The 15,005-nt window shown below is 44.7% G+C and overlaps 1 protein-coding gene across 1 annotated transcript; it reads right to left on the bottom strand.

The window, feature by feature from the left end:
• Nucleotides 1-1,539: 1,539 nt before the first annotated feature.
• On the bottom strand, nt 1,540-10,460 carry LOC139158404 (zinc finger and SCAN domain-containing protein 31-like). Its single transcript, XM_070735712.1, has 4 exons — nt 9,965-10,460; nt 8,661-8,775; nt 8,477-8,544; nt 1,540-1,614 (listed from the first exon to the last, which is right to left on the bottom strand). The coding sequence occupies exons 1-4, from the start codon at nt 10,364-10,366 to the stop codon at nt 1,540-1,542; spliced, it is 660 nt and encodes a 219-aa protein (XP_070591813.1). The 5' UTR covers nt 10,367-10,460.
• Between the last annotated feature and the right edge of the window lie 4,545 nt (nt 10,461-15,005).

The following is a 15,005-nucleotide window of genomic DNA, read 5'->3' as shown; positions in this document are numbered from 1 at the left end:
GCCCCTTGCCTCTGCACCGTCTCCTCCTCACCTCATCCTCCGCGGTGAATGGACGGGAGATTCAGGAACCCCCCTGAATTTGCCCGAACGGAGGCGGCGGCGGCTTCAAGGGACCAACAGCTGGTCCTTCTCGGCGCTGCGTTGCTGCAGCCTCCGAGCTCCGCTGGGCACTGTTACCTCAGCTGTGCTGAGAGAGAAAGAGAGAGCGGAGGGCGGCTTGCCGGTCCACGCCCCCCTGGATGAGCGGCCCCGCATGGCCCCAGCACCGGACTTCGCCGTCGCTTCTGCCCCCGTCCGGCTCTCCAGCAAAGAGTCCACCCCTTTGCCCACCACGGCGCCCAGCGCCTGGCCCCAGGCCACTGCCACCTCCTCCTCCTGGTAGTGCGCCCAACCTCTTCGTGCAGGAACGGGTGGTGGAGTGGAAGTGGTTGGACTTATCTACACGCGCGCCTGCTGATTTGGAAGAGGGGAAAGAAAAAAAATCTGCGCCTCCAAAGAGAGTAGGGCGGGGGGGGGAGAAAGAAAAAAAAGAGCTCCAACTTGGCGGAAGGCAGGAGGGGAGAACCGAGCGTGCTGCAGCAAGTTTGCTTGGCGAATAGGTGGCTACTCCTTTCTGGGGCTTTTTTTTCTCCCGCTCCACCACCCCTTTCCGAATGTTGTTTGCCGCTTAGGAGTGACCCTCTCTCAGGCTTGTTGTGGATGTGGCACGGATGAGGGGAAAAGCCGTAAGCACGAATTAGCAAAACCAGTTCAACCTCTTCTTCGCCTCCTTACGGACTACTGAAGAAAAAAGCAGCTTCGTTGGGATTTTGGCTCTCCACAGAGACTTTTCAAATGTGCTTTTCCGGGCAGCCGGGCTTTTCCCCTCATCTGCGCCGCATTCAAAACAAGCCCGAGAGAGGGTCACTCCTAAGCGGCAAACGACATTCAGACAGGGGTGGTGGAGGGGGAGGAAAAAAAAGCCCCAGAAAGCCAAGCAAACTTGCCGCAGCACGCTCGGTTCTCCTGTCCTGCCTTCCGCCAAGTTGGAGCTCTTTTTTTTCTTTCTTTTCCCCCCCTCCCCTCTTTGGAGGCGCAGATTTTTTTCCCCCTCTTCCCAATCAGCAGGCGCGCATGTAGATAAGTCCAACCACTTCCACCCCACCACCCGTTCCTGCAGGAAGAGGTCGGGCGCGCTACCAGGAGGCGGAGGAGGAGGCGGAGGCAGCGTGGGGCTGGGCGCTGGGCACCGTAGAGGGCGAAGGGGTGGACGTGACTGCTGCCTCTTAGCTGGAGAGCAGCCCCGCATGGCCCCAGCACCGGACTTCGCCGTCGCCTCTGCCCCGGTCCGGCTCTCCAGCAAAGAGTCCAAAGGGGCGGAGGCGACGGTGAAGTCCGGTACTCTCCGCGCTCTCTCTCTCTCTCTCTCAGCGCAGCTTAGAAGTAACAATGCCCAAGGACAGCAGCGGAATTTGGAGGCTGCAGCAATGCAGCACCAAGAAGGACTGTATGTTGGTCCTTTGAAACCGCCGCCGCCTGCGTTCGGGTGAATTCAGGGGGTTAGCTGGAGAGCCGGACGGGGGTGGAGGCGGGGGTGGAGGCGACGGCGAAGTCCAGTGCTGGGGCCATGCAGCGCTGCTCATCCAGGGGGCCGTGGACTGGCAAGCCGCCCTTCGCTCTCTCTTTCTCTCTCTGTTGCCAGCGTGGTGTATGAGAGAGAGAGAAAAAAAGGAGGGGAGAGAGAAAGAAAGAAAGATAGAAAGTGAGAGAGAAAGAGAAAGAGGGAGAGATAGAAATAGTGAGAAAGAAAGAGGGAGAGATAGAAATAGAGTGAGAGAGAAAGAAAGAGGGAGAGGGAGGGTGAAAGAGGGAGAGAGAAAGGAAGAGGGAGAGATACAAAGGGGGAGAGAGAGGGAGAGAGGGAGAGATAGAAATAGAGTGAGAAAGAAAGAGGGAGAGATAGAGAGGGAGAGAGAAAGAGGGAGAGATAGAAATAGAGTGAGAGAGAAAGAAAGAGGGAGAGGGAGGGAGAGAGGGAAAGGGAGAGATAGAAATAGAGTGAGAGAGAAAGCAAGAGAAAGAGGGTGAAAGAGGGAGAGAGAAAGCAAGATACAAAGAGGGAGAGAGAAAGAGTGAGTGAAAGAGACAGAAAGAAAGAGAAGAGAGAGAGAAAGAGGGAGAGATAGAGAGGAAGAGAGAAAGGGGGAAAGATGGAAAGAGAGAGAGAGAAAAAGAGAAAAATGAGAAAATTATGGAGAGAAAACGAGGGAGAGGAAAATGAAACAAATGAGAGAGAAAAGAGAGGGAAGAGAGAAGTAGAAAGGAAGGAGGGAGGGAGGGAAGGAAGGAAGGAGAAATGGAGGGAGTTTCTTGATTTAAGTTTAAATTTACTTGTTAATAAAAATGTATAAATTACTTTATTACTTAATTACTTCTTATTTTAAATATTGTATTTGTTCCCATTTTGTTTTTTACCTTAAATAAGATATGTGCAGTGTGCATAGGGATTTGTTCATAGGGGTTTTTTTATAGTCCGGCCCTCCAACAGTCTGAGGGACAGTAAACTGGCCCCCTGTGTAAAAAGTTTGGGGACCCCTGTTATACACCATGCTACCAATACCAAAAGAAAACTAAGTATTTTAAAGTTAGATGTGTACAAAGCCTTTGATAAAGTTAACCATGATTACCTGTTTCAATTATGCAAAGATTTAAATATGGGAGATTCATTTTGTAGAATTATAGAAACAATTTATAAGGATAATATAGCCCATATTAGAGTAAATGGTAACAGAACAGAGACGATTAAAATTCAGAATGGAACTAAGCAGGGTTGTCCATTATCCCCAATGTTATTCGCATTGGCAATTGAGGTTTTAGCAAACAAAATTAGAAATGACAAGGAATGGAGAGGTTATCAAATAGGAAAATTTGAATTGAAATTAAATTTGTTTGCAGATGATGCTATAGTGATGTCCGAGACCCCAATCGAACTGATGAAAAGAATAATTATATTGCTCCAGGAATTTAAAGACCAGTCGGGACTTATGGTTAATATAGAGAAATCGGAGATAATTTGTTTAAACACAGGCCCAAAAGAGCAAATTGAGATACAAAAAATATCAGGATTGAAACTAGGATGTAAAAAAATGAAATATTTAGGAATCTGGTTGTTTAAGAATCCGATAAAAATTGTGACAGCCAACTATAATTTAATATGGAAAAAAATTCAGAAGCAGATAAAAAATTGGAGGGGGAAAAGGTTGGGAAGAATTGCCAAGATGCCCTTAAAATGATGATAATACCAAAAATGATGTATTTATTTCAGGTTTTACCAGGTACCTTCCCTGGGGCAAAACTGAGAGAATGGGATAGTAAATTAAACTTTTGGATTGAAGGAAACAAAAGGCCCAGAATAAGAAAAAAATGGCAGTTTGCCCAAGAGAAAGAGGGGGGTGGGGGAGCCCGTGCTTAGTATTATATAGAGAAGCATTTCAAATAGAAAGATTAATAGAATTACAGTTATGGGGGGAAAAGAAGTGGGTGAATTTAGAAAAGGAAATTAATAATATAAATAATAAAGAGCTATTATTTAAAAAGTGGAGTAAAATAGAAATCAGTAATTTAATTGACCCCCTCAAAGCATGTTTAGAAATATGGTCTAAATGGCAGGGAAAATGTGGAGCTAGGAATTCCAAGCTATCAACGTTACACGTATTGAATACAGGCAATGATGTTAACTTAAGCAGAATTATTAAAGTATTAAATAGCAAAGGGATAATGAGAATTGAACAATTATATGAGAAGGATGGAAGAGTTAGCAGAACTCGATTGGAATGGTGGCTTGGTCAACAGAAGTGGCTGCAGATTAATGCAATAAGTAAATATTTAAATAAAAGTGAGAACAAAGAAGCTTTCTTACGAGAAGAAAATTGTTTAGAAAAAATAATAAAAGAAAAGATTAATGAGATAAAAGCCCAAGCCGGTAACATATATAGAATGCTATTGCAGGTGGAAGAGGAAGTAACAAAAAGTTTGACAAGATGTTGGCAAAATGACTTACAAATAGATGAAAGTGAAATGAGAGAAATAGTAGAAAATATATATAAGATCAAAAATACAAGAGTTAAAGAGATGAGAAGGAAAATTTTACACAAATGGTATTATACACCGGCACAACTTGCACACTTCCAGGGGAAAGAGAAGGGTAACTGTTGGCATGGTTGCCAAAAAAAGGGAATCTTTATGCATATGTTCTGGGAGTGTGCAGAAATTCAGACATTCTGGAAGGAAGTACAGAACGAAATTAATAAAATGTTAAATATTAATTGGATAATTACAAAAGAAATAGCTATTTTAATTAAACAAAGAAAATTAGGAGAATTCAAGGAAATAAAATCTGCAGCGTTGGAAAGTGCTCAAGCGGTGGTGGTATTGGGTTGGAAAGACTACAAAATGGACAGTACAGAATTGGTACTGGTACATGGTGGACCACATACATTTTGAAATTATGGAAATAAGATTAAATAATTTTGATGAGAACAAATTGGAGAAGCTGATGGTACAATGGAATAAGGTGAAAGATTATATGTTGAGTAGAATCTGTGATGTAAATGTGAAAAATAAACTGCAATCACTCTTTCAGTAATATCTAATGCAAGATAGAGCCAAGGAATTATATATAAACAAATCAAAATCCTTGAATCCTCTTGTATGGGTGAAGGGGGGTGTCTTGTTTGTTAGGTGATGGGCACACGCACTGTGCACTGTTACATGTTTGTTTTATGTAACTATTTTATAAAAATCAATAAAATTTATTTTTTTAAAAAAATACATTTAGGAAAGAAAAACCCAATGTGCAGGCATAAAACAGGTGATACCTGGTTCAAAACGAGCAAGTATGACAGCGATCTTGCAGTCCTAGTGGACAACCATTTAAACATGAGTCAGCAGTGTTGTGGTTAGCTCTGGCCCAGCTCCTGCCCCAAGGACTGTGGATGTGGGGGAGACATCCACATACCGCAGGCCTGTTTTGCTCCCGGTGGAATCTGCTGATGAAGGCTCCTCTGACCAAGAAGACATGAGTGACAGGGAGGGAGTGGGGCAGACAGCTCAGAAGGAGATCAATTCTCTAGCTCCTCCTTGGATTCAGAACAAGAGTTAATGATACAGCCACGCATGCGGAGAGCGATGCACAGGCAGCAACAACTGAGAGATTATTATCAAAGAAAATGAGGCCACCTGTGGTTGGGTGGGGCTGTGGTCATTAGTGAGGCTGCTATAAAGAGCAGCCTGTGGGTTTGGCCATTGTGGAGGATTATCTGATCGTTGTGTTTCGTGACTGCTCTACTGACTTTGACCTTTTGTGTGCTGATTTTTCCCCGCTTTGAAACTAAACCAGAGCAAAGTGTGTGTCACTTTGTGAAAGAAGAAGGACTGTGAATTGCCTCCCAGCTGCAAGCTAAGTATCACAGAACTGATAAGGGACTTGTACAAATTACCAGTTTGTTTGGAGACGAGGGCTCTTTGCTATACCAAAAGAGGGCTCTCTTTATTTGCATTTTTGGTTTAAAGAACATTGTTTTGAATTTTCAAACGTGTGTGTGTCTGAAATTGTATCTGTGCATTTTTTGGGAGGATTCTACCAGAAAGCTCGACAGAACATAAGTGAGGTTTTTAAAAAAATGGTAAGGTGGCAATGTGAGTGTTTAGGACTCATTCGAGACAATGATGAATCCGCATACAGATGGGAAGTTGAACAACTATCCTTGTGGTGTGACCAGAACAATCTAGAACTGAACACACTCAAAACCGTAGAAATGGTGGTAGACATTAAGAGAAACCCTCCCACCCTTCCACCTCTCACAATACTAGACAACACAGTATCAACAGTGGAGACCTTCAAATTTCTAGGTTCTATCATATCTCAAGACCTAAAATGGTCACCTGACATCAAAAACATCATCAAAAAAGCACAACAAAGAATGTTCTTTCTGCGCCAGCTCAGGAAGCTCAAACTGCCCAAGGAGCTGCTGATACAGTTCTACAGAGGAATCATTGAGTCTGTCATCTGCACCTCTATAACTGTCTGGTTTGGTGCTGCAACCCAACAGGACCGACACAGACTTCAGAGGACAGTCAGAACTGCAGAAAAAACAAATGCTGCCAACCTGCCTTCCATTGAGGACCTGTATACTGCACGAGTCAAAAAGAGGGCGGGGAAAATATTTACTGACCCCTCACATCCTGGACACAAATTGTTTCAGCTCCTACCCTCAAAACATCGCTAGAGCACTGCACACCAAGACAACTAGACACAAGAACAGTTTTTTTTTATGAACGCCATCACTCTACTAAACAAATAATTCCCTCAACACTGTCAGACTTTCTACTAAATCTGCACTTCTATTCTACTAGTTTTTCTCATCCTTCCTATCACCCATTTCCTCCCATGTTGACTGTATGACTGTAAATTGTTGCTTATATCCTAAGATTTTTATTAATATTGCTTCTTCATTGCTTATTTGACCCCTATGACCATCATTAAGTGTTGCACCACATGATTCTTGACAAATGTATATTTTATTTTATGTACGCTGAGAGCATCTGCACCAAGACAAATTCCTTGTGTGCCCAATCACACTTGGCCAATAAAATTCTATTCTTCTATTCGATTCTAGTTATTTTTCATTAGTCTTGCACAATTCCAAGTCAAAGAATGACAAAAGGCTCTCTAGCGGTTCCTACCACTCTGATGTTTATTCCTATATCTCGAAGGACTTTTAAAGAACTCCTTCTTGGAAACTCAAAGTTGGATGAGTACCTACTGGTAGCAGAACAAGATAACCAGAGGAAGCTATGCTGGCTGACAACAATTGAACCTGCTATTATTCTCTCCATGTTGTGGAAAAACACAAAAATAAACCTGGCCAAACAAGGGGGAATAAGCCCTTCATGGCACCAGACCAGAATATCTCCGGGACCGCCTTCTGTGGCATGAATCCCAGCAACCGGTTAGGTCCCACAGAGTTGGCCTTCTCCGGGTCCTCTCGACTAAACAATGTCGTCTGGCGGGACCCAGGGGAAGAGCCTTCTCTGTGGTGGCTCCGACCCTCTGGAACTAGCCCCCCCCCCGAGATTAGGATTGTCCCCACCCTCCTTGCCTTTCGCAAACTCCTTAAAACCCACCTCTGCTGTCAGGCATGGGGGAACTGAAACATCTCCCCCTTGCCCATGTTGTTTTGGTGTTTGATTGATTGTGTGCTTGTTTATATATACAGTGGTACCTCGAGATACGAGTTTAATTCGTTCCGGACCTGGGCTCTTAAGTCGAGCAGCTCTTATCTCGAACGACTTTTCCCCATAGGAATTAATGTAAATAATTTTAATTGGTTCCAGCCCTCAAAAAACTCACAAAGTTAGTCTAAATTATGCAGAAAGACATGTTTTTAATGAAGAAATGTACATGTACATATAAATGAATAATGAAGTTTCTTTCACTTAACTTGTAAACTTTCTTAAACTTTTAAATTTACATATGTTCAACTTCTCTGCCACCCAATCCTGTAGGACAGAGGTCCCCAACCCTTTTTGCACCAGGGACCGGCTTTAAGCGATCAAGAGAGGAATGGGTGAATGAATGGACGGAGGGTGGGAAGGAAGGAAGGAAAGAGGGAAGGGACAGGAACAGAGGAAGGAAGCAAGGAAACTTATGAAAGGGGAGAGTAAGAGGAATGAGTGAAGGGAGGGAGGGAGGGAAGAAGGTGGGAAGGAGAAAGAAAAGAAGAAATAGAGGAAGGGAAGGTAAAAGAGAGAAAGAAAAAGAGCAAGAAAGAAAGAAAGAAAGAAAGAAAGAAAGAAAGGGGGAAGGGACAGGAACAGAGGAAGGAAGCAAGGAAACTTATGAAAGGGGAGAGTAAGAGAGGAATGAGTGAAGGGAGGGAGGGAGGGAAGAAGGTGGGAAGGAGAAAGAAAAGAAGAAATAGAGGAAGGGAAGGTAAAAGAGAGAAAGAAAAAGAGCAAGAAAGAAAGCTGCAAGCACCCCCCCGAGTCCCCCAGGCCGGCTGCAACCTTTTAAAACACGCGCGCCGCTTCGCAGCTGTCTCCTGAAGCCGAACGCGGAAGTTAGCGTTTGGCTTCAGGAGACAGCTCCTTGGCGCTTGTATCTCGAATTTGGGCTTGTAAGTAGAACAAAAATATCTCTCCCCTCCCAGCTCTTATCTCGAGTTGCTCTTAAGTAGAGCAGCTCTTATGTCGGGGTTCCACTGTATTGGGGTTGCTTTTATGAATTTTTTAATCTAAAACTGTAGTTATATTGGTAAATATTAGATTTGTCACTTTGTACTGTTTTTGCCATTGTTGTGAGCCGCCCCGAGTCTGCGGAGAGGGGCGGCATATAAATCCAATAAATCTAATCTAATCTAGAAGGAGAGAGCAATGTGCCCCCACACTACACTTCCTGAAGGGAGAAAACAAATCTCAGATTTTTTCTCTTTCTTACTTGATGTGGAAGTTCAACCGCTGTTCGATCTCCTTCATAAAAATCAGAGAGCTTCATTCTTTGATTCCCTGTAAAGAATAAATAATTTCAAAATGCATAATTAACAAAATAGGAGGAGGTCTTCTATAGAAGAGGAGAGAGAATAAATGTAAGACGGATGGGTCATCGGAGGATCTTTCATTACCTTTTGAGGTCTCCTCATTTGGATCTTCCCAAGGGATCGTCCAGAAAAATGGCTCCTGAGGGAGATCTGATGGATTCTTCTTTCCCTCAAGATCACTGATCTCCACAGTGCAGCACTTCAAATAGGAGGAAGGAAAAAAGAAGCAGAAGTAATGACAAGCACACGACACAAAGTGCCTTCTTATATTCACAATACAACCTCAAAGCCCCCAATATCCATCCAGGTTGAGTGACAAAACAATGGAACAATGTTTATTTATTTATTGATTAGATTTGTATGCCGCCCCTCTCCGTAGACTCGGGGCGACTCAGAGCAACAATAAAACAAGGTGCAACAAATCTAATAATTTAACAAACACTAAAAAGAACCCCATTATTAAAAGCAAACATACACACAAACATACCATGCATAAACTGTATAGGCCCGGGGGAGATGTCTTAGTTCCCCCATGCCTGACGGCAAAGGTGGGTTTTAAGGAGTTTACGGAAGGCAGGTAGAGTAGGGGCAGTTCTAATGTCCGGGGGGAGTTGGTTCCAGAGAGCCGGTGCCGCCACAGAGAAGGCTCTTCCCCTGGGGCCCGCCAACCGACACTGTTTAGTTGACAGGACCTGGAGAAGGCCCACTCTGTGGGACCTAATCGGTCGCTGGGATTCGTGCGGCAGGAGGCGGTCTCGGAGGTATTCAGGTCCAATGCCATGAAGGGCTTTAAAGGTCATAACCAACACTTTGAATTGTGACCGGAAATTGATCTGCAACCAATGCAGACTGCGGAGTGATGGCGAAACATGGGCATACCTAGGTAAGCCCATGACTGCTCTCACAGCTGCATTCTGCACGATCTGAAGTTTCTGAACACTTTTCAAAGGTAGCCCCATGTAGAGAGCATTGCAGTAGTCGAACCTCGAGGTGATGAGGGCATGAGTGACTGTGAGCAGTGAGTCCCGGTCCAGATAGGGCTGCAACTGGTGCACCAGGCGAACCTGGGCAAACGCCCCTCTCGCCACAGCTGAAAGATGGTTCTCTAATGTGAACTGTGGATCGAGGAGGACGCCCAAGTTGTGGACCCTCTCTGAGGGGGTTAGTAATTCCTTCCCCCCAGGGTTATGGACGGACAGAACCCATAGCCACTCCGTCTTGTCTGGGTTGAGTTTGAGTCTGTTGACACCCATCCAGACAAGATGTTGTACAAGAATTGGTGAATTGCCACATATTATAAATGCCAGAGAAGTTGGGGAGAAGTTGCAGAAGGAGAAGTGAAATATTCAAACACACTATTCCCTTCTGAGCTCCGTAAAGTGTCTCACCTGCTCCTTCTGCTCCTCCGCCTGGCTCAGGAGGAGGCCTTCCGCCAGGGCCACCGCCTGGGAGCTGGTCTCTGCTCCACACTCCCGCACCCAGCCCTCCATCTCTGGGGGCAGAAGGAACAGGAGATGCTCCAAAACCACCAGGTCCAGCATCTGGGCTTTGGTGTGCTTCTCTGGTCTCAGCCATCGCCTGCACAAGTCGTGGAGTCGGCTGCAAAGTCCTCGGGGACCCTCAGCCTCGCGGTATTGGATGGAGTTCCAGGGCTGAACTTCCGAAGGGAGGATGGGTTCTTCCTCCAGGATCTTCTGCCCGGGTCTTGTCCAGAGCTTCCCCCCCTTCCCAGGCTGAGCGGCTGCAGGGCCTTTTCTGCTTCCCCCCTTTGCAACAGGTGGGGTCTCCATCCTTCCTCTGTCCTGCAGAGCAACTCCAAAGGGGTCCAAGGACTCTTGTGGGTCTCCAGACGCCTTTTCCTTCACGGGACCATTTCTGGGAACACAGGACGGATCCCTCCAGGTGATCCCGCTCTTTTCTTCTTCCCCCAGGAGAAAATGGGGCCTTGCAAAGACCCCAAAAGGCTTCCGGTTTCTGTCTCAAGAGTTAGAAAGTGTAATTCATACAAATCTAATAAATAATAATTATTATTTATTATTATTATTATTATTATTATTATTATTATTATTATTATTATTAATTCAGCCACTGAGCCACTTTCACCCAACCTGCCTGGAGCCCCGAGCGGCCCATCCCAGCTGGAGAGGCCGCCCCGCTTCTCTCCCCCTCGGAAGACAGGATCGGGCCCTTGGGGAGCCTGGTGCGAATTCTTCTCTCCTCTCCTGCTGGGCCTCCGGAAGTCCCACCCTTCCCTCGCTCCTTTGGGCCCGTCCCCGAATCCCCCCGCTTCTTGCGCTTTCCCCTGCAGGGAGAGGGCCGCTGGGGAACATGGGACTTGGGAAGAGCCCCCACCCTGACATGGGGCACGTCTGGATGTCGTTTTACCAGAATCTCCCGCAGGCTCCCCGTCTCATGCGGAGCCCCAGGGGTTAAGGAGAGCGAGTGTGGCGTCCTAGAATGACAAGGCACCGTGATGTCACTACCTTCTCAGCCTCCTCTTGAAAGCTCCTCCCGACCTATTCCCTTTTTTTGACAAAGGTCGCCCCCTGGTGGATTTGGGGCAAGCAATAATAATAATAATAATAATTCATTAGATTTGTATGCCGAGGACTCCGAGCGGCTCACAACAACAATACAGCATGTACAAATTTAATGTTAAAAAAAAAACCAATTTAAAGCCCTTATTGTAAAAAAGAAAAACAATCTCCCACATAAAATAAAATAAAATAAAATAACAGACCATACATAAAACCATAGTAGCAAAATCCCAGAGTGGGAGGAAGGGCGGGGAAAAGGAGCGTGGTGGTGGTGGTGGTGGTGGTGGTGGTGGTGGTGGTGGTAGGGAGATTCTCCCCTTGATTATTAACCCAAATGCAACAAAGGAGGTTTGGGTCTTCTGTTGAGTTTCAAGAGCTGATTATTTCTCCTATATAGTTCAATTCCACCTCCACCTCTTTTATTCGCTCTGCTTATTTTTCACAAGGCAGAAGGGAATGGAAGGGAAGAAGATGAGGGAGAAAAGAAACGGAATCTTTTCCGTATATATCTACCCTCTGGAAGCAGCTCCCCCCGGAGATTAGAACTGCCCCCACCCTCCTTGCCTTTCGTAAACTCCTCAAAACCCACCTTTGTCATCAGGCATGGGGGAACTGAGATATCTCCCCCGGGCCTATACAATTTATGTATGGTATGTTTGTAGGTATGTCTGCTTAATAATGGGGTTTTTTAAAATATTTTTTTAATTATTAGATGTTACGAATTGTTTTATTGTGTTGTGAGCCACCCCGAGTCTACGGAGAGGGGCGGCATACAAATCTAATAAATAATAAATAATAATAATAATACTGGTTTGGCAAACAAACAAACAAATGAATAAATAAACAAATAAGTAAGTAAATAAATAAATAAATAAATAAATAAATAAACAAATATTGGCTGCATAGCTAGAGGTATAACAAGCAGGAAGAGGGAGATTATGATCCCGCTATATAGAATGCTGGTGAGACCACATTTGGAATACTGTGTTCAGTTCTGGAGACCTCACCTACAAAAAGATATTGACAAAATTGAACGGGTCCAAAGACGGGCTACAAGAATGGTGGAAGGTCTTAAGCATAACACGTATCAGGAAAGACTTAATGAACTCCATCTGTATAGTCTGGAGGACAGAAGGAAAAGGGGGGACATGATCGAAACATTTAAATATGTTAAAGGGTGAAATAAGGTTCAGGAGGGAAGTGTTTTTAATAGGAAAGTGAACACAAGAACAGGGAGGCACAATCTGAAGTTAGTTGGGGGAAAGATCAAAAGCAACATGAGAAAATATTATTTTAATGAAAGAGTAGTAGATCCTTGGAACAAACTTCCAAGGTTGGTAAATCCACAGTAACTGAATTTAAACATGCCTGGGATAAACACAGATCCATCCTAAGATAAAATACAGTGGTACCTCGAGATACGAGTTTAATTCGTTCCGGACCTGGGCTCTTAAGTCGAGCAGCTCTTATCTCGAACGACTTTTCCCCATAGGAATTAATGTAAATAATTTTAATTGGTTCCAGCCCTCAAAAAACTCACAAAGTTAGTCTAAATTATGCAGAAAGACATGTTTTTAATGAAGAAATGTACATGTACATATAAATGAATAATGAAGTTTCTTTCACTTAACTTGTAAACTTTCTTAAACTTTTAAATTTACATATGTTCAACTTCTCTGCCACCCAATCCTGTAGGACAGAGGTCCCCAACCCTTTTTGCACCAGGGACCGGCTTTAAGCGATCAAGAGAGGAATGGGTGAATGAATGGACGGAGGGTGGGAAGGAAGGAAGGAAAGAGGGAAGGGACAGGAACAGAGGAAGGAAGCAAGGAAACTTATGAAAGGGGAGAGTAAGAGAGGAATGAGTGAAGGGAGGGAGGGAGGGAAGAAGGTGGGAAGGAGAAAGAAAAGAAGAAATAGAGGAAGGGAAGGTAAAAGAGAGAAAGAAAAAGAGCAAGAAAGAAAGCTGCAAGCACCCCCCCCCCCCCGAGCCCCCCAGGCCGGCTGCAACCTTTTAAAACACGCGCGCCGCTTCGCAACTGTCTCCTGAAGCCGAACGCGGAAGTTAGCGTTTGGCTTCAGGAGACAGCTCCTTGGCGCTTGTATCTCGAATTTGGGCTTGTAAGTAGAACAAAAATATCTCTCCCCTCCCAGCTCTTATCTCGAGTTGCTCTTAAGTAGAGCAGCTCTTATGTCGGGGTTCCACTGTACAGGAAATAGTATAAGGGCAGACTAGATGGACCATGAGGTCTTTTTCTGCCGTCAGACTTCTATGTTTCTATGTTTCTAATAAATAAATAACAGATTAACAGAGTTTGGAGGGACCTTGGAGGTCATCTAGTCCAACCCCTATCAAAGTTCTCCACAGAAACCAGTGGGAAGAGGAAGAGAAAGAGGCAAACTTTAATTCGGGAGTGTGGGTCTGTTTGGCATATAACTCCAATTAATAAATAAATAATAAAATAAATAAATAAATTTGTCCCGCCCCAGAGGAGGAATGAGAGGGATGTTGTGTGCAGGAAAGCGTTATTCTCCTCCTTTTGAGATGTGAGTTGTGCAGCAGGACCAATGGGAAGTCTCCCTGCTCAGTGTCATCAGTCTCCAGGCAGAGTCCTTTGTGACATCACCTGAAGGAGGAGGGAGAGTTGTGGCAGAGAACGAAACTGAAAGTGGGAGTGGGGACTGCAGCTCAAGGGGAGTTCAGGGTAGGTCCGTTTTCTTTGTTCTGTTCATAAATCTCAGCTACATTTTCCTCTGTATGCACAGAGGGGTGGATAGAGGGCAGGACTACTTCAGCTTCCACCACAACAACACAAGAGCACACAACAGATTTAAACTGATTTAAACAGATTTAAACTGCAACAACATAGCCAAGAAGGCTTCAAGAGTTGTAAACCTAACCCTACGTAGCTTCTGCTCTGGCAATCTCACACTGCTTACCAGAGCTTACAAAACTTTTGCCAGACCCATCCTCGAATGCAGCTCATCTGTTTGGAACCCATATCGCATCTCAGACATTAACACCCTTGAAAATGTCCAAAGATACTTCACCAGAAGAGCCCTTCACTCCTCCACTTGGACAGACTAGACTTTCAATCCTGGGCCTAGAAAGTTTAGAGCTAAGACGCCTTAAACAAGATCTAAGTATTGCCCACAAGATCATATGCTGTAACGTCCTGCCTGTCGGTGACTACTTCAGCTTCAACCACAACAACACAAGAGCACACAACAGATTCACACTTAATATTAATTGCTCCAAACTTGACTGCAAAAAATATGACTTCAGTAACCGAGTTGTCGAAGCGTGGAACTCATCACCGGACTCCATAATGTCACCCCCAAACCCCCAACACTTTACCCTTAGATTATCCACGGTTGACCTCTCCAGATTCCCAAGAGGTCAGTAAGGGGCGAGTACAAGTGCACTAGAGTGCCTTCCGTCCCCTGTCCTATTGCTCTCCTATATCTCCTATACCTTTCTTCTATTCCTATATCTCTTCTTCTGTTCTTTCATTGATATGTTCTATTACTATATCTTCTTTTCTATTCTTTCATAGATATATTTTTCTATGAGTACATCCTCTATAACCTTCATCATGTATTTTACTATGTGTATATAGATATATACCCACTAAAACCCTCAATGTGTATTGGACAAAATAAATAAACAAACAAACAAATAAATAAATAAAAGGTCCCCAGAGGAGGAGGAGATGGAGAGGAGGGGCTTAGCCTAGTGTTGAGGGCCTCCAGGATGGCATGTTCCACCTGGCAAGCATAGAAGTCCCCCTTCTGGGTCAGGGTCTCCAACATCACCTGGAGCTGGTAGGTCCAGTCTCCCTTCTGGAGCTCCCATCTGAAGGCCACACCCTCCTCCTCCAGCTGTTGTTTC

Source organism: Erythrolamprus reginae, chromosome 2 (assembly GCF_031021105.1).
Source record: "Erythrolamprus reginae isolate rEryReg1 chromosome 2, rEryReg1.hap1, whole genome shotgun sequence".
NCBI classification, from domain to species: Eukaryota; Metazoa; Chordata; class Lepidosauria; order Squamata; family Dipsadidae; genus Erythrolamprus; species Erythrolamprus reginae.
Note: the sequence above shows the minus strand (reverse complement) of the source record. Positions and strands in the feature narration are given on the sequence as shown.

Excerpts from the sequence above, each read along its gene's own strand:
- LOC139158404 (XM_070735712.1), bottom strand. The coding sequence starts at position 10,366 with ATGGAGACCCCACCTGTTGCAAAGGGGGGAAGCAGAAAAGGCCCTGCA. Across the intron at positions 8,545-8,660 it reads AAATGAGGAGACCTCAAAAG|GGAATCAAAGAATGAAGCTC; the intron begins GTAATGAAAGAT and ends TATTCTTTACAG. Across the intron at positions 1,615-8,476 it reads CGGTTGAACTTCCACATCAA|CGCTGCATGGCCCCAGCACT; the intron begins GTAAGAAAGAGA and ends CTGGATGAGCAG.